Raw genomic sequence first — 18,221 nt, forward strand, 5'->3', positions numbered from 1 at the left:
GGGTGGCAGGCATGGCAAGGGTCTTTGGGTTTGCACGATTAGACAGTTGGCAACCCTAGAAATACATCAGGAGAAGGGCAGGATCCCATAACCCAATAAAGGGGTGGACTAGTCTATCAAGGTGTTTTAAAAAAATCATTGCTGCAAAAGTGCATTCAATGTTTCCGAAATCAGACATCATGAGAATAGTCACTGGAGCTTCCCAAAGGAATGCTAAAGTATGTTCATTTCGGTTAGCATCTAAAAACACAGCAGTCTCAGGAATTATATGTTATATCCTTAGAAGGCAACAACAAATCAGATTAGCTAGGCATCCCAAATCACACTAATGAATTTACCTCTGCATCAAGAAAATATTTACCCACACTGGGCTTTCATTTGCACCCATGAAGCCTAATTGACTCCACTGAGATCCCATGGGTATGCTAATCGCGTATAATAGCACCTAATGGTAATCTAGAGTAGGAGTCATGCATTACACTAAACCCAGTACAAATACTTAGTAAGACAGTCCCTGCCTTGAAGAGTGTAAGATCCAAACAGACAAGACAGAGCAAGATTGTGAAACAGGAATGGAACATACAAGTATAAGAGGAGGATGGGAACATAAGTATCAGAACTAGCATTCAAAAGGGCAAACACTCCCGGGGAAAATAAATACTTCCTCCCATCCCCACCCTCCTCATTTTTCATTCTCTGGGAATCTGGCGGTGGGCCAGCTGACTGACTTCAGGGGGGAGTGTGTTCACTGTGACTGGGGGTAGAACTATCCAGGGCCAATATGCCACAGATATCAACTAACGTGTGTGTCATAGGGAACGGAATCCCCCTAACAAAAGCCTGCTATGGGATAGCATAGTAATTGCGCTATGGCAGTGTTTAGGATGATGTATTCCTGCAGAATACAGGTGTATTTTTTCCTAAAGGCCACAACCTTCAGTTTGAAAAATATACCCCAAACTCTTTCTCTCTCTCTCACTCACACACACACAGGCCACTACCTAATGAAATAACATCCCCATAGCTTTACAAGCGGAGAAACCTGCCTCTTCGAAAATAGCATTTCCCTCATCCCTCAGGATCTCCCACTGCTCCCAACCAATCTGTGGCCTGGACCCAGTGTAAAGAGGAGTGGATGAGCTCCTGAAAGGAAAGAGCAGCTGGGGAATGAAGGGGATTGGGTGGAAATAGGCAGCCAAAGAGTAGCTGGCCCAGAACAGGAATCAAAGCGTTCTGCAGCCACATTTTGAACCCGCCATGTCGGTGTGTATGTGAAATGAATTAAAACAAGTTCTCCCCATCAGATCTTCACTCCACTCCACCGCATGTGGAATTCAAAACTGACTGTTTGCAAAAAGCTGGGGGGGAGGGTGGAATAAGTGTGAGATGTTAATTTCATGCTTGTGAGAGAGAGACAGCCCTGGAGACTGAAATCCTCTGTTTATTCTCCGAATTAGAACAGCATGTGCAGTGCTAGTGAAGCTTCCGTACACAGCCCTATCAGAGTGCCCCTCCCTGTCCCCCTGCCCTGAAGGGCCAGCCCGAAATCTGGAAGGGAGTTCAGCCTCCCAGGCCAAGTCAATCCCAGGCCTTTCTGAGGTGGTTATCGATTGTGATATTAATGTCGAGAGCACTAGAAGGGTATTCAGTGCTTTACAGCAAAACACAAAGGCCCTGAGATTACAATCTAGCTCAGTGGTTCTCAACCGGCAGCCCACAGGCCATATGCGGCTAGGGTTGCCAGGCATCCAGTTTTCGACCGGAACGCCCAGTCGAAAAGGGACCCTGGCGGCTCCAGTCAGCAATGCCAACGGGCCATTAAAAGTCCGGTTGGCGGCGCAGTGGGGGCCTGGGGCTGAGGCAGGATCCCTGCCTGCCCTAGCTCCATGTGGCTCCTGGAAGCCAGGTCCCTGCAGCCCCTAGACGCATGGGCAGTCAGGGAGACTCCACACGCTGCCCCTGCCTGAAGGCCGGCTCCACAGCTCCCATTGGCTGGGAATTGGTCTAACTAGATCAAAGGGAGGGGGGGAGATACACAGTCGGAAAACATAAGGCCGTGTGTCCACACTTGGTGAGGATCAGTATAGGAAAGTTTCAAGCAAGAACAGGGCTTTAAGGAGCAGAGGGAGTAACCCCAGCAACACAGGATGTGGGAGGTTGCTGCTCCAAGCTTAAGGGGAGATATGAAAAATTATATGCAGAAACTGGGAGAAAGAGACAAGGGACTGTACAAACAGAACAAAAAGATGGTCCCTGTTACAGGCAAGGGTGCTGGAACAATGTTTATAGTGGGGGGTGCTGAGAACCATTGAACCAAACTGTAAATCTTGTATATAATGGAAATCACTTCAAGCCAGGGGATGCAGCAGCATCCCTAATTCCAGCAACTATGGTTACAGTCTGAATATAAGACAAGAGTCAACAGATGAATATAAACAGATGAGGGAGTGTAAGGAAACAATGAGACAGTATTGGTGAGCATGATCAGCAGTGGTTTCTGCACACTAGCAGCCTAACCATTCAATTACATTGTCCAGCTTTACAAGGAAAATCATTGAATGCAGGGCCGGTGCAACCACGAGGCAAACTAGGCGGCCGCCTAGGGTGCCAAGTGGTTGGGGGCGGCCAAAAGCGCGCTCCGGGGAGGGAGGCGGTGGAGCGGAGGTGAGCTGGGGTAGGCGGGCACGGGGAGGACTGCCTCAGCAAGTAACGTGGGGGGGCCGGCGCGCAGGGGAACCGCTCCCCGCCCCAGCTCACCTCTGCTCCGCCTCCTCCCCTGAGCACGCCGCCCCGCTCTGCGTCTCTCCCTCCCAGACTTGTGGCACCAAACAGCTGATTGGCGACACGAGCCTGGGAGGTGGGAGAAGCGGAATGGCAGCGGCGTGCTTGGGGAGGGGGCAGAGCAGAGGTGAGCTGGGGCGGGGAGCTGCCGCACGCTCCCCGGGGGGGGGGGGGGGGGAAGCTACCGCACGGCTCCTAGTCCCTGGGCCGAGGGGGGCGGGAAGCTGCCGTGCACGGCTCCCTGGGCCGAGGGAGGGGGTGGGGGTGGGGAGCTGCCACACACGGCTCCCCTGGCCGAGGGGGGGGGGGGCGGGGAGCTGCTGCAGGGCTCCTGGAGAGGGCGGGCACACGGTGGCAGTTTCACCTAGGGTGCAAAACATCCTTGCACCGGCCCTGATTGAATGTGATACCAACAATTTAGAGGGACCCATAAAGCTTTAGAAGCTTTGCAGTAGTAAGTGTCGCTATGAGATTATTTACTCTAAACAGAGTTTGCTAAAGAAGAGGCTCTCATGCCATGACTGAAGATGATAAAAGTGTAAACTGGATAAAGCTGAGCCTGAATCCAGAGACCAAAAACCACTTTGGAAATCTTAGTTTCTCGAGCAGTGATTACAAAAGTCCTAAATATAAACATATCTCAGATCCATTTGTTTTCCTATAACTATTACAACATCAATCCACCAATATAAGAGGGATCAGCCAAATGTTATGTCTCCCACCCCAGTACGATGACACAGGTCAAAATCAAGGCATGAGAAATTAATTCCTGTCTCGCAGGGTCTCATAATCATGTTTCTGCAAAGTTGCAAACAGATGCAGCTCAAACAGCTTCCAGAAACAGGAAGGAGAAAAAAAAGTTACAGTAAATACTAATTTTAAGTAATGGATTTGAACAAGTACAGAACTTTTTTAAATCAACAAACAAAAGCAACCTGGATTAGTTTAAATATGCGGGGGGGAAAGGGGGGGAATTCCTTGTCCCTCAAAAAAGAAAAAACCCTCACAATTAATAGCACTGTTTATTGCAGTAAAATCAGGTTCAATTTTGCATACCACTACAATAATTGCATATGCAAATTAGGCACACCTTGATCATGCACAATTGCTCACCTGACCTGGCTAAAAACCGGGCCCTAAAAATCTAGGCAACGTGTGCAACATAAAAGATAGCAATGACAGAATCCAGTTATTATATTAAATAAATCTGTCTTAATTTGAAACATGCCTGTTTTGCATGGGAACATTTGTTCAGAATCCATGCATTCAAAATGTTGCAATTTTTGTGGTTAGGAATTTACAAAAAGAATGCTGCATCATCCGATGAAGTGAGCTGTAGCTCACGAAAGCTCATGCTCAAATAAATTGGTTAGTCTCTAAGGTGCCACAAGTCCTCCTTTTCTTTTTGCGAATACAGACTAACACGGCTGTTACTCTGAAACCTGACAAAAAGAACTGTTAAACTTATATTTTAGCTTGTTGTTCTCAACAATTTCTAACTGAAAATAACAAAAAGAAAAGAAAAACAAAAAAGGACAGTCTCCAATCAGTCAAAAGGAACTAGTGGATTCCAGAAAGGCTTACCTGCTTTCCATTTTGCCTGCAGTTTTACCAATGGGTGTGACCACAGAGTCCATGATCTCTTCATTATTTACTTTGAATAGCTTGTAAGGTTTATTTTCCTTTAATCTTTCTCTGTTTCTGTCATATAGTCTACCCAGTAAGAAGTACAGAGAGACAGTAGAAGAATAATAAATAATAATAAGGCCAAACTCATGTTTACTCCAAGGCACCTTTACACCATTCTAGCAGTCTAAAGGGGCTGTATAGACATGAGAATCAAACCCATTATTTTGTTTCCAAAAGCTTTTAAAAAAATTAAGACTTACTAATTTCCTACAGTAGGGACACCAGGCCTTAGCAATCTGTAAAATGCCATGTACACCAACAGTGCTGTATCAGAAAAACTTTTTTTCCCCCCACACAGCCAGTGATGACATTTATCCTTTCTGTTCATCTGTTTCTATTACAGAGTTCTGAAACTTTCCTCCACTCCCAGGGAAGGACACAAGGACACTCCACCAATCACAGAGGAGGACAAGCCAAAATTCCCAAGTATCCCTTCTGACACAGACAAATACTTTTGTCTGTTAGAAAATAGTTTGTTCCACTTCATTCTGCAAGATGACAGCAAAATTTTCAAAGGCGACTAAGTCCCTTTTCCAAAGTGATGTAGGCAGTAAGGAGCCTAAGACTTATTAAAAACAGGGGAAATGAGAGTCCTGTGTCACTTTTGAAAACATTACCAGACACCAACTAAAGCATCTGACAGCTCACTATAAAGCATTAGGATACTCTGTGTGAACAACGTTATATGGAAATATACTGGATGGGAAACTGTGGGATGAATTCTCAAGAGCTGTGTGAAGTCCAGATCCTCTAATTTAAGACAAAATTAAGTGGGCCTGATTCTGCACTTGTTCCACATGCAGCATTCCTACTAAATGGATGGGAGTCTTCCATACAAAAGGGCTGCGGATCACACGAGAATACAGAAGCAAAGTACCTGTCTGTGGAATACTGAACTTCAGTAGTATGATGACACTGATAACTACGGTAATACTACCAGATTACCTAGCTCGGTTATTAAAAAAAACCACAGATGTTTGTCAGTAATTAAATATTATGTGGAAAGGGGCCCAAAACACTAAAAGTGTGACTCTGAATCAGTATCCAAACTTCTAATTCAAGCGTTGGGCACACCAGGGATTTAGTTCAGGTCCATCTTTAATACATGATATGGTTAGGTCTGTCTCTCTCAGGAGGATTACCGCTGTCATAATTGATGTTAACTTGATATTCTACCATTCATAGTGTACATCACAGGGCTGTTATTAAAGTGGTCATCCCACAAAAAGAATAAGGAACCCAAAAAAATGCTTAAAGTTGCTTAAATTAAGTTAAATAACCATAATGTGCCCTGATATATGTAAGCAAATGACAATAATTCAAATGCATGAACTCAAGCTGGCTTGGGGAAGATAACGGGTCTAGGATCAGCATGCAGCCATCCCTTGCCTGTATAGTCATTTGAACAATAAATGTGTGTATGAATGTGTGTTTGCACAATCCAAAAGAACTGGTGCACATTTTTTTGTGGTTGTGGATATACGTAAGAACATAAGAACGGCCATACTGGGTCAGACCAAAGGTCCATCTAGCCCAATATCCACAGTGGCCAATGCCAGAGGCCCTAGAGGGAATGAACAGAACCGGTAATCATCAAGTGGTCCATCCCCTGTTGCTCATTCCCAGCCTCTGGCAAACAGAGGCTAGAGACACCATGTGTATGACTCTGCTGTCATACCCCCTAGGATTGAAACCGTGTGTTTAGATTGTTAGGTTTTTGGATTAGTAAATTCAATCCTCCTGATTCAGCAAAGAATCTAAGTGTATGTTTAACTTTACTTGGCTTCACTGGAACTACTCATGCTTAAAATTAAACATGCATAAGTGATTTCCTGAACTGGGGTTTCATAGCTGCATTTTGTGTTTTCTAATTTAATAGGAAAACAGGCTGGATCTGTCTGCCGAGCACAGTGTGCTTAACTAATAATAATAAAAAAATTCCCTTTAAACACCATAATGCTAATAGCAGTTTACATTTATAACTCCATATCCATAAGGTTTACAGACTACAATATGTATGGGGTTTAGTTTCAACCACAAACAACCTCCAGCAACCTGTGAGGTGGAATATAACAAGAGGATAATATGTGGGAAATGATCATTTAGACAGTCAGTGTGACATCCTGTTACATCAGCAGTTTGAGACAAACTGCACAGGAGCTTTCTCTTTCACAACAAGAAAAGGAGGACTTGTGGCACCTTAGAGACTAACAAATTTATTTGAGCATAAGTTTTCGTGAGCTACAGCTCACTGTAGCTCATGAAAGCTTATGCTCAAATAAATTTGTTAGTCTCTAAGCTGCAACAAGTGCTCCTTTTCTTTTTGCGGATACAGACTAGCACGGCTGCTACGCTGAAACTCTTTCACAACAGTATCCCAAGAGGTTCTTTCCTCATTCTGTTCCCTGTTAATCAAAATTTTGTTCCACAGAAAGGATAAATATAGACTGATAACAGGATAAGAACCCATTCAATTTCTAGATTGGCATTTTGAAGCTGACCTAAGTCAGTCATGAATGAAGGTGATTAATTTCTGATGGGTATTAGTGGCCTATTGTAGGTGGAATCAGTTGTTGTTGTCAGTCTGACACCTTGTGTATAATTCTCACTCCACAACAAGCCGATGCCAGTTTTAGCAAAAAGCCCAAAGCCTGAATGTGCATGGAAAGCAAGTACCCAACTACCCTTTCTCACCCCTAGAGGTGGATCCCATCCTGCCAACTCAGGAGCGCATAATTTAATACGAAAACAGGCTGGAGCTGTCTTCCGAGCACAGATCATACCCTTAAATGGCAGTCAAAATCTGGAATATCTGAATCACTAATATTGTTAGAATCAGTATGTGTGTCCATTATTCGGTGACAAGAATGTTTTAGCATGTTTATGAGATGCTGATGGCCTCATCCTCTGCCAACCCCATCCTGAACACTAAAAGGGCAGACCACTGGGCTATGTTTGTACTCTTCCAGCCCTGCAGGATATATCTGGATAAGTACAGAGGTTCAGAACGGGGCAGCCAGCACAGAAATATTAGGTCAAATTCTGCCTTTAACTACACCCATCCAATCCTGCCAATTCATAATTTCATATTTTAAAGCATGAAGGGACCATTAGATAATCTAATCTGACTTCCTGTATAACACAAGCCAGAGAATTTCATCCAGTTACTCCTGTACTGAGCCAATAACTTGTGTTTGACTAATGCATAATCTTTCTGAAGGCATCCTATCTGGATCTGAACACTTCAAGTGATGAAAAATCCACCACTTATCTTGGGAGTTTGTTTGAGTGGTTAATCATCATTGTTAAAAATCTCTTATTTCTAATCTGAATTTGTCTGGTTTTAACTTCCAGCCATTGGTTCTTGTTATGTATTTCTCTGCTACAGTAATGATCCTTTCAGTACCTTGTATTTTTTCTGCATGAAGGCGCTTCTACACTGTAATCAAGTCATCTCTTGTTCTTTTACTGACATCACTGCAGTGGCCCAGGCAAATTTAACCCAGTCAGCATATCCCCAATGACCTAAATAACTATGAGCAACACTATACAATCTATTTATTGGACCACACATTGCTTTTGAATGCACATGCTCAGCTCCCATCAAAAGATAAGGGGCCATTCAAAGTTTTAAAGATGTAACCTAGAAAAGACTTTGGTTTCTTCTCTAAGTTATTTCATGGGTAAATTTTATAATTGAGCCTGTAAGTCAGTTGGTATTGCCAAAAAGTAGTAGTTCTTTCTGTTAAGAAATTTTCAGTATCTTTAATTACAGATCGGAGCAAGATAAAATTCATCACTTAACAGAGAACACAGAATCATAAAGCAATTCTATCATTATTACTGAGTAACAGATCGCCTCGGCATGCAGCATATACTAGCTTTGCATTCCATGAAGTGAGCTGCAGCTCATGAAAGCTTATGCTCAAATAAATTGGTTAGTCTCTAAGGTGCCACAAGTCCTCCTTTTCTTTTTGCGAATACAGACTAACACGGCTGCTACTCTGAAACTTTTCATAATGGTTTTGCAATGTAACCTTTTGTCCACAAGGATAATTAATTGTTGCATCCTGCTGTGACTTTCACTTAGGACGCCCTCCTTTCTCTCTCATGCGCTCACCATTTCCAGCAAACAAAACTACAACAGTATCAAAATGACACCAGCTTGCTCTGAGGGCTGAAGTGACCCCAGTAGTTCACTGACAAGTCCAGACAGATAGACACATGCCCTCACTCTCGTAACGGGGGAGGGTCTCCAGGGTCAGAGCCTAGAAGCGCTGTAATTTTCTGCCTTCCATCACCTCCCTACTTGCTGACCTAAGCCGCTTCTCAAAACCAGAGAATGTTTTGAATATGTTACTACAATGTTTAAAAGTTTCTTCTGTTGCAAGAGGTAGGCAAAGAAATGAGGTTGGGAAAAGAGGGGAATTTGGAAGCCTGGTATATAACGGGGGTAGGCAACCTATGGCACATGTGCCAAAGGCGGCAAGCGAGCTGATTTTCAGTGGCATTCACACTGCCCGGGTCCTGGCACCGGTCCGGGGGGCTCTGCGTTTTAACTGAATTTTAAATGAAGCTTCTTAAACATTTTAAAAACCTTATTTACTTTACAAAAAACAATAGTTTAGTAATATATTGAAGACTTATAGAAAGAGACCTTCTAAAAACGTTAAAATGTAATACTGGCATGCAAAACCTTAAATTAGAGTGAACAAATGAAGACTCGGCATACCACTTCTGAAAGGCTGCCGACCCCTGGTATATAATAAGGAAGGGTAAAACAGGAATTAAGGGCTATCGGAGGGGATAAGAAGTGAGGGAGGAAGGATGTAATTCAAAGGGGATAATGACGTTATGGGGAGGAAAGAAAATGGGGAGATAGTGAAAGATAGGGTGACCAGATGTCCTGATTTTATAGGGACAGTCCCGATATTTGGGACTTTTTCTTATATAGGCTCCTATTACCCTCCACCTCCTGTCCCGATTTTTCACACTTGCTGTCTGGTCACCCTAGTGAAAGATGATGCTGAGCATAGATGGGAAATGAGTGGTGAGGAAGTCAGAGATAAGAAAGGAAAAGAGGTGAGTAAACAGGAGAAGTTTCAGAAAACCATCCTTCTGGCCTCCTGCTCCTTTTATTTCCTAAGAGTAAATGACGCTCTTTCTTGGGGTGCCAAACCTACTTCTGATCAGCTTTCTTTGACAGCAAACTATTTCACTGTCAAATACTGTCTCAGCTGCATGCACTCAGCAATGGAGACAAAACAGGGCCACTTAGAAACACTACATACATATCGTTCCTATGGACATTGTGGCTACTCCTATTCAGAAAGAGTAGGCTGAACGCTAGGGGATATTCAACTACTAAGTGCGGGCCACATTCCACTCAGTCACATTCCTGATCAATCCAACGAGCTTCAGCGTGAACAGTCAGCACAGTAGTAGGGCCTAGATGTCTGACACTAAAACCCAGTCGTGCTCTTGTTGCACTGGACGTCTGTATTTTCAAGAAGGGTCAGTGTCTCCATGCACAGCCCTTCCAGCTGCTCTCAGATATACGTGCCTGCCTCTGTGGAAGCTCCCTGGGTGTAGCTAAGCCAGTGCTGCCAAGTGTCATACATCTCTGATGTATGCAGTGTTGTAGCTGTGTCAGTCCCAGGATCTTAGAGAGACATAGTGGGTGAGGTAATATCTGTTATTGGACCAATTTCTGTTGGTGAGAGAGACAAGCTTTCAGGCTTACAGATAAAACCACAGCTCAGTGTCAGCCCAAAAGCTTGTCTCTTTCACCACCTGAAATTGGTCCAATAACATTTATTACCCCACCCACCTTTTGTCTCTCTCTATATCTCTCATGACATTCTCACATTCCTGCAGCCTAGCAGGAGCCTCAAGCATCTAGCTGGGCTGAGCACAAAGGCTGTAGTTACTCCTTCCGTCCACCAAGGTCTGCAGGGGCACCTCCTCTACAGGCAACTGCCTCTCTGTCTCCCATTTAGACGTTCCCGGGAAAGGCTCAAGCAAAAGGAGGTCTGCTACCTGGGACAGAAGGTGAGTGGGTTCAATACGGGCACCAAGCTCTCCCGCCAGAGTACAGCCACCTGTCTCCTTTATCCTCCACTCCCTGGGAGACTCCAGCCGCCCAACCAACCCTTGGGGGTATCCAGCTAGCATTCCCCCAACCTGGACCGTGCACCCCCTGACTCCAGCAACCCCAGCTCCCACTAACTCACACCTCTTCTAGCACCCACACAACCCTAGCTCCCACGCATGCCAGCTGCTAAGTTTTATGCAGCTTTGTGGCCTACCCCTGCCACTGCATGTGGGACGCAGTGTGCTGACCATAAACTAAAGTTTATGCTTAGATGCAAATATTTGAAAATGTTCATAACTCATTCATTTGCATAAAACTTCACATCCAGCTGCATAAAACGTGACAGCTCTGCTAAGGTCGGATATCAGCCCTCATACTGAAAGCCACAAGTGCTAGATCTGTACCCAAGTGTTGTGGGACTTCCTGGACATTTTTTAATACAAGCAGTGAGAGCCTGATTTTCCCACTCCATTATACCAATTTATATTGGTGGAACTCCTTGGGCTTGAGTGGAAAGTCACTAGTTTTTACACCAGAGTAACACAGTGGCGAGTCAGTCCCTGAGTGTTTAATTTCTGGACAATTATGCAGTGGAAGTGCTTATGTTATTGTCACTGCAAAAGTCATCTTATCAAAAGATTGGTCTGTTTGAATCCTGTCTCATTACTGTAAGTTGTCCTTCTCTACTCTGAAATTAAAACCATATGATTGATTTACTGGTGAAATCCAGTCTTTCGAAAATACGGGCTTGACCCTGAAAACCGGCCATGAATAGTCCCATTGAGCTCAATGGCATTACTGGCATAAGTAATGACTGTGATCAGGTTCTGTTCAAACTATTTGACTAGGTTATTTTTTGAACTGAAGCATTTAAACATTTACACTTGTTTTAAAGTGTCAATAGAGGCAAAGACTCAAATACTGATTAAAAATAAGCACTCTGGGTTTAAATATTCCTCACGATCAAGCCAAAACTCACACATGCACTGAGTTCACAATGAGGACTTCAGATTAGTGGATATTTTTAATTTATTCAGTTGAAAATAATATATCATCCAGACAAGAAGTTTAAGAAATGTAGGATGAAAAGGGTACATTTAAAAAAACCTACCCTGAAGGACTAGTAAATCAATGCAAATGAAGCATAATATGGGTGTTTACACTGAAATCATACACTTCCTTCAATCATTAATCAAATTCCTTTGATTTTTAAAAATACAAACTTCTATCCTAAACCTTTCCTCCATTTGCTGCTCTCCTCCCCGGGAAAAAAACACCTCAAGTGAAAAAAAAAATAGAATTCTACTTCACTCTCCCACACTATCAATGTTACACGACCGTCTCTTAGAACTGACCCAAATATGCATGTACTGTACTTGGTTTTGATTTGCCTTGCCACGCCACTCATAAGTCCTTCTGAACTGATTTCAAATGGGCCAGGGTCAACGTGCAGCCAGAATTCATACAGTTGTGGCCAAAGACAGACAACGTCATGCATCATTGAGGACTGCCCTCTGACCAGATTTGATGGTGGGCTGAGGCCTCTGCACGTGACTGATAAGGGCCACAAATCAGCTTGGCAAGCACCCCGCATCCATAAGAAAGCTGCTATATTCGGAGTCAAAGGCTCAATCCTATTCCTACTGGAGTAAAAAGGGACTTTTGTCACTGACATAAAGGGGTGCAGAATCTAACCCCAAACAGTTCAAATCAGTTTTGGAACTCATGGGGAAAACATTTATAATGAAGTTATTGGTTATTAAAAGTTTCACCAGTCAAGCCTTGGTTTAAATACGAGTGATAAAGATTTAGCTAACATTACTCCTAACTAAGCCCAGCGGTGGTGAAGTATGGAGCTTCAAGGACCAGGATGACTGTCTGGTTACTGCACATTTATGGAGTTCAAAAGACTTGTCAATTGACAGTGCTTCCAACTGGAATTGTTGTCACAAAGGAAGTGGTGCTGGATATAGCCTGTAAGTCAGGACCCACTAGCTTCATTAATTTTTACTGTTACTTGATTTTTCTCAGTGTTATTTTGAACCAATTAAAGTCCTTGTAGTTAATTAAAAGGACATGTTTAGCTTATTGCAAAAGTTCCCAAACTGTGATCAGTGGACCAGTTGCTGGTGGTCAATGGAAAGCTGGATGGTCTTATGGGGCTGACTCCTCTGCCTTGTTTCCAGCTTCTGAAGTTCATTAAATGAAGTTAAAAAATACATTAAGTTCTTTCCTAATTACTTTTTCAAGGTACAATTGCTGTGGCTACCCCAGGGATGTTATCTGATTACCAGTAGGAGACAGCCCCTGAAACATTCCCCTTAGGCGACATCTACACTATGAGCTAGGGTTGTGATTCCCCTGCTCGCATACACATACTTACACTGGTTCTCACTGAGCTAGTGCAAATATAAATAACAGTGGAGGCATGGTTTAGCTGTGCCAAGTTCAAACCTGCCTGAAACTCGTGGGTACGTACCCAGCACAGCTAAGCCACATCTCTGCTGCTACACTTGGCTACACTGCTATTTATACTTGAGATAGTGCGAGTATGTACGTGTGAGCAAGGGAATCACACTCCTAGTTCACAGTGTAGTCGTGGCCTTAGAATATATTTAAGATATATTGTTTCAGGCAGGAGATCGGAGCACCCTCAGTCTAGATACAGGAGCCAAGGCTCAGAAATTGAGGCTGTAGGCTCAGTGTTACTCTGTCCTGGACTCAGTCTTTCTGTTAATCCATCTAGGTACGGATCCTGCTGTTCAATATGCAAGCTCCACCCAGCCTGAGTTCTAGCACAAGACCTCACACTGCAAACACTAACCAAAACAAAAAAGGCACTGTACTTAACAGGGAATTAAGTGCTGAGTGTAGTTAACAGCAACTTCAGACAAGTGTCTGATACTCTGTTTAATTTATCAGCAGGCGTAATCCTAATGGACAATGTATGTTGTAAGATGTTCACCACCACTTTGTTGATATGTTTGTCAGCACCTCAACAAAGTGATGAGAGATACTGTCAGAGGAAAGACTGTGTTGAGGCACAGTATGGAGAAGATTAGTAGAGATTCAAATTATGCCGGAACTTCAGGATGTGCGTATGTCAGTGAAATGGATAATGTGCAGCCATGGACAGAAAAGAAAGTAAAAAAATTTTTACCTCAACAAATCTGCTCCCTGAGTGTATCTTAAGTTTTCTCTGCTTATTTAGTGACAAGTGAGATTTTATTACACTTATACTTCTGTTAGCTTTGCAAAGCTAGTGAGTTGACGGTTCTATTCCAGTTACGGTTCTATTCCAGTTCTTGCATCAATAGAATTGTTAGCTAAGGGCTTGATTCCCCCCTTGATTGCCCTTCCTCATATGATAGTCCCTTCGATGGGATGACTCAGATGAGTTCTCCGCATCGGAGGGGGTCATTAAATTCAGCACCAAGTTACAAAGGAAGGATCCCAACTAACTTGTGAAGAAGCATGAGTCAAGACCCCAGATTGAATTGACAGGGCTGGCACTGAGAAAAGCCATCTTTTTACTGCTTAACGCAACAGATTTGCCCTGGGGTCACTGAGAGACAAGAAACATGGAACCTCCAGAGAGTCACTTTTCAGAGCAGAACTTAAATGTTTTTCTCTCTGTACAAAGGACACGATGGGATAGTTCACTGGCTACAAACAACCCTTTCCATTTATTAATTATTATTATTATGTAGAATCTGACTATGGTAGTACCTACAGAACACTAGGCACTTTCGGAGGGCAATCTCAAAGAGCATGCAATCTAAAAATATGGCGGCTGCTGTCATGCCTTCCCTGCACCGATATATTAGCTCCCTGGACAAGAGCTGCTCTAAGTTTGGCACACATTCACACGCTCTCATTCAGGGGCCTCGTAACTGGTAAGATGGCCAAGTAGCAACTGGAGAAGTCATCCAGGGGAGGGATGGCAGCAAGAACTTGGTGCATGGCTCTCTGTAGCCTCTCTCCTCTCCTGGGCAGGGAGCCCCGGCCCCCACAACACCCCATCCCTGAGGGGAACCCCTTCAGCTACGGTCTGCAAGAATCATCCTCCAGCCCTCCTGTACCATTCCCAGGAGGAGAGGGGACAGCACCCTCAGCTCCTTACTCACTCTGGTGTACTGGTTCCCACCTCCCCCAGGAGAGGAATCTCCTTACTCCTCAGGAACACAGCATCTTTTCCCTTCCTGAAGGGGCCTCCCTCGCTCTAGGGGGCTGAGCCCAATACCCCCTTCCCAGGCAGGCTCACTCCCGGTGGCTGACCCCCTATCCCCACTGGGGTCTCCACTCCTCATCCCCTTCCTTTTCTCATCCTTCAGGGCTTGGGGATAGAGCAGGGACTCATGTCAGGGGGCTGCTCCCCTGCCATGGCCCATCCCACCCACCAGGTCTCTGGCTCACTCACTTTGGAGAGCCAGTCCCCATTTGCTCACTCCAGCCCAGCTCCAGCTCCCCTGGGATTGCCCGAACTCCAGGTGCTACTCCCATCCCCCCGGGGGTCTCTGACCCCAGCCCTCCCAGGCATGCTGCTCCCCCCCGTCCCTGGGATCTCTCCCCCCAGCTCTTCCTGGGGTGCTGCTCCCCCCCCGTCCCCGGGATCTCTCCCCCCAGCTCTCCCTGGGGTGCTGCTCCCCCCCCGTCCCCGGGATCTCTCCCCCCAGCTCTCCCTGGAGTGCTGCTCCCCCCCCGTCCCCGGGATCTCTCCCAGCAGTTCTCCCTGGGGTGCTGCTCCCCCCCGTCCCCGGGATCTCTCCCCCCAGCTCTCCCTGGGGTGCTGCTCCCCCCCGTCCCCGGGATCTCTCCCCCCAGCTCTCCCTGGGGTGCTGCTCTCCCCCCGTCCCCGGGATCTCTCCCCCCAGCTCTCCCTGGGGTGCTGCTCCCCCCCCCGTCTCCGGGATCTCTCCCCGCAGCTCTCCCTGGGGTGCTGCTCCCCCCCGTCCCCGGGATCTCTCCCCCCAGCTCTCCCTGGGGTGCTGCTCCCCCCCGTCCCCGGGATCTCTCCCCCCAGCTCTCCCTGGGGTGCTGCTCCCCCCCGTCCCCGGGATCTCTCCCCCCAGCTCTCCCTGGGGTGCTGCTCCCCCCCGTCCCCGGGATCTCTCCCCCCAGCTCTCCCTGGGGTGCTGCTCCCCCCCCGTCCCCGGGATCTCTCCCCCCAGTTTTCCCTGGGGTGCTGCTCCCCCCCCGTCCCCGGGATCTCTCCCCCCAGCTCTCCCTGGGGTGCTGCTCCCCCCCGTCCCCGGGATCTCTCCCCCCAGCTCTCCCTGGGGTGCTGCTCCCCCCCGTCCCCGGGATCTCTCCCCCAGCTCTCCCTGGGGTGCTGCTCCCCCCCGTCCCCGGGATCTCTCCCCCCAGCTCTCCCTGGGGTGCTGCTCCCCCCGTCCCCGGGATCTCTCCCCCCAGCTCTCCCTGGGGTGCCTCTCCCCCCCCCGGGGTCCCTCGGGGGGGCGCCCGCCGCACTCACTCGGGGGTGTTGATCCAGATGATGTCCAGGTGGCAGTAGTACACGCACTCCTTGTCCTTGTAGGTGTAGCAAGTGCAGCGCTTGGCTCTGCGGCGTGGCGCTCCCGGGCCATCCGCCTTCCCTCCACGGCCGGTCCCGGCCTCGCCGCCGGCCAGCAGCCCCCCTGCGGCGGCCCGGCCCGGGCTCTCCGCACCCACCCGCTCTCGGGGCGCGGGAGACCGCGGGCCCCGGCCGCTCTCGGAGAGGGGCCGCGGGCGAGGCACGGGCAGCGAGAACCCTGCAGGGTGGGGAGAGAAGAAAGGCTGACCCGCGGGGCAGCAGCCGCTTGGGGGGGGGGGGCTGGCTTCCCTCGGCTCTGAATCCCCCCCCCCCGCCCCCCAGCGAGGGGCTTGTCCTGTCCACTAGCGCCCCCCCGGTCACTGGATTGCTTGTGCGGGGTGGCTGAGTTTGAATCCTGGCGGGCGGCAGGTCCGGAGGCAGCCCCCCGGGAGCACGACACGAGCAGCGTGCCAGGGGCCCCGGCTGGTGAGCGGGGATTCAAGTTCCTGCTCCGGGTTGGGTTCGGTTCGATTATCAGGCGAGAGTCCGGACGCGGAGGGCCCCGTGGTCAGAAGAGTTGCGTCTCGTTCGTTTATATTCTCTTGTCTCCGTTAAACTCCATCTTAAACTACCGATTTGGGTTCCTACTTACTGACCACGCACCAGCCCCCCTGCCTCCCGCCTCCCTCCTGCAACTTTGTGTGCCAGAGCGGGCGACCACCCAAGAAACCCCCCTTTTACCTGCGCTCGAGGTCACTGTAAGTCCAAAGAGTAACCAGAATCCCAGCTCCATTCAATCCGAATGGCCAAACGTGTCAACGGCCGGCAAAGGTGGCGTGGGAGGGGGGGGGGTGACTTTGTTCCAGGAGAAACCGCTTCAGGTTGGAGGCAGGGGAAATCCTAGGTCTCGAGGCAAACGCTGCTTCCAGCAATTAGTTCCCACACGGAGGTGTGATCGGTGCTTCTGGCTTGTTGGGGTTTTTCTTTTTTTTCCCCCGGGCAGAATTAGTCCTGAAGGGGAGAGTGTTGTGAAAGGAAGAAAGGGTCCATTGCTGCGCTTTTCCCACACACGCACACCCCCCCCCAGTCCGATTAGAAAGCGGAGCTGCTGTTTTAAAACTGCAGTTACCTCCCACAAGCCGACAGCTGACTGCTCAGTGTATATGGATGGTGAGGGTTGCGATCACTTACCCCCTCGTGGTTTCCCATGGCTTGCAGCCTTGCCCAGGTAGAGAGAGGGAGGAGGCGCAAGCTGCTGCCTGAACGCCCTCCCGGATGTTCTGAGCTTGCTATGTGGCTCTTAATCCATCGCTCTCACCAGAGCTGGCCCTGTTGCGGTTGGTATCGGCTCAGAGAGGTCGGCTGGTTTTTGTGGTCAGAGCGCTAGATTGTGACTCAGATTTGTGCTCAGTTTTTTTTGTTTCTGCCTCTGACTTCCTGTGTGACAGTGGGCAAGTTATTTAGGCACCAGATCCACCAAGCACTTAGTCTCCTAAATCTTGGATTTAAACAGCTAAATCCAGTCCCATGTGATCCATAAAACTCCCTCTGCCTTCTGCAGGCACCTCAACTCACTCAGTGGCTAAATTTTCAAGGTAAAAATTCCCTGGGTGCCTATTTTTCTGCCTCAGCATAAGAACTGCTGCCTCACTCTAGGCATCCAGATGCCTATCTCCTCGACTTGTGCCAGAATGATTCACGAAAGGCAGGAAGACAGGCATTCATCTGTCTAAACTGCATGCAGCCCCCAATCTGGTAGGCGTGGGCTGTCTGCCTCACCGGGTACCAGCCAAAATCCAGCTGGAGGAAGAGGAGGTGGTGCTTGCCTCCCTTATAACTTTCAGGTCTGGCAAAGGTCTCCCACATCCCTGGTGAGTGCTCTAACCACTGGGCTAAAGGGTCTAAAGTGAACACCTCCTCTGCAATCACTTTTGGTATGGAGCAAGGTAGCTGCCTAACTCATTCCTGTAAGAAACACCTAGACACCTGATTCCAGCCATCAGTGCATTCCCTAAGCCCTCTTTCATGGGGGATGGGAGGGGGGAACCCTACAGACAATTATGCTCAATTTCTCCTATTTCATAAGTGCACTTTTCTCCTTCCCCAGGAGAACTACATAATTCTCCTCCCCTAACTCCCTCC

At 47.5% G+C, this 18,221-nt stretch overlaps 1 protein-coding gene across 4 annotated transcripts in view; it reads right to left on the minus strand.

Moving 5' to 3' along the window:
* EDN3 (endothelin 3) overlaps nucleotides 1-17,514 on the minus strand; it is a 55,006-nt gene extending 37,492 nt beyond the window's left edge. For 3 of the 4 annotated variants that reach the window (XR_012154610.1, XM_073308779.1, XM_073308777.1), the window contains exons 1-2: nucleotides 16,821-17,261; nucleotides 16,041-16,317 (exon numbers count right to left, since the gene is read on the minus strand). Coding sequence is in view for 3 of the 4 variants with exons in the window: in XM_073308779.1 (XP_073164880.1) it covers nucleotides 16,041-16,317; nucleotides 16,821-16,872 (329 nt within the window). In the remaining variant the exon portion in view is untranslated. The other variant, XM_073308778.1, reaches the window with a different exon arrangement.
* Between the last annotated feature and the right edge of the window lie 707 nt (nucleotides 17,515-18,221).

Source organism: Lepidochelys kempii, chromosome 13 (genome assembly GCF_965140265.1).
Source record: "Lepidochelys kempii isolate rLepKem1 chromosome 13, rLepKem1.hap2, whole genome shotgun sequence".
NCBI lineage: Eukaryota > Metazoa > Chordata > Testudines > Cheloniidae > Lepidochelys > Lepidochelys kempii.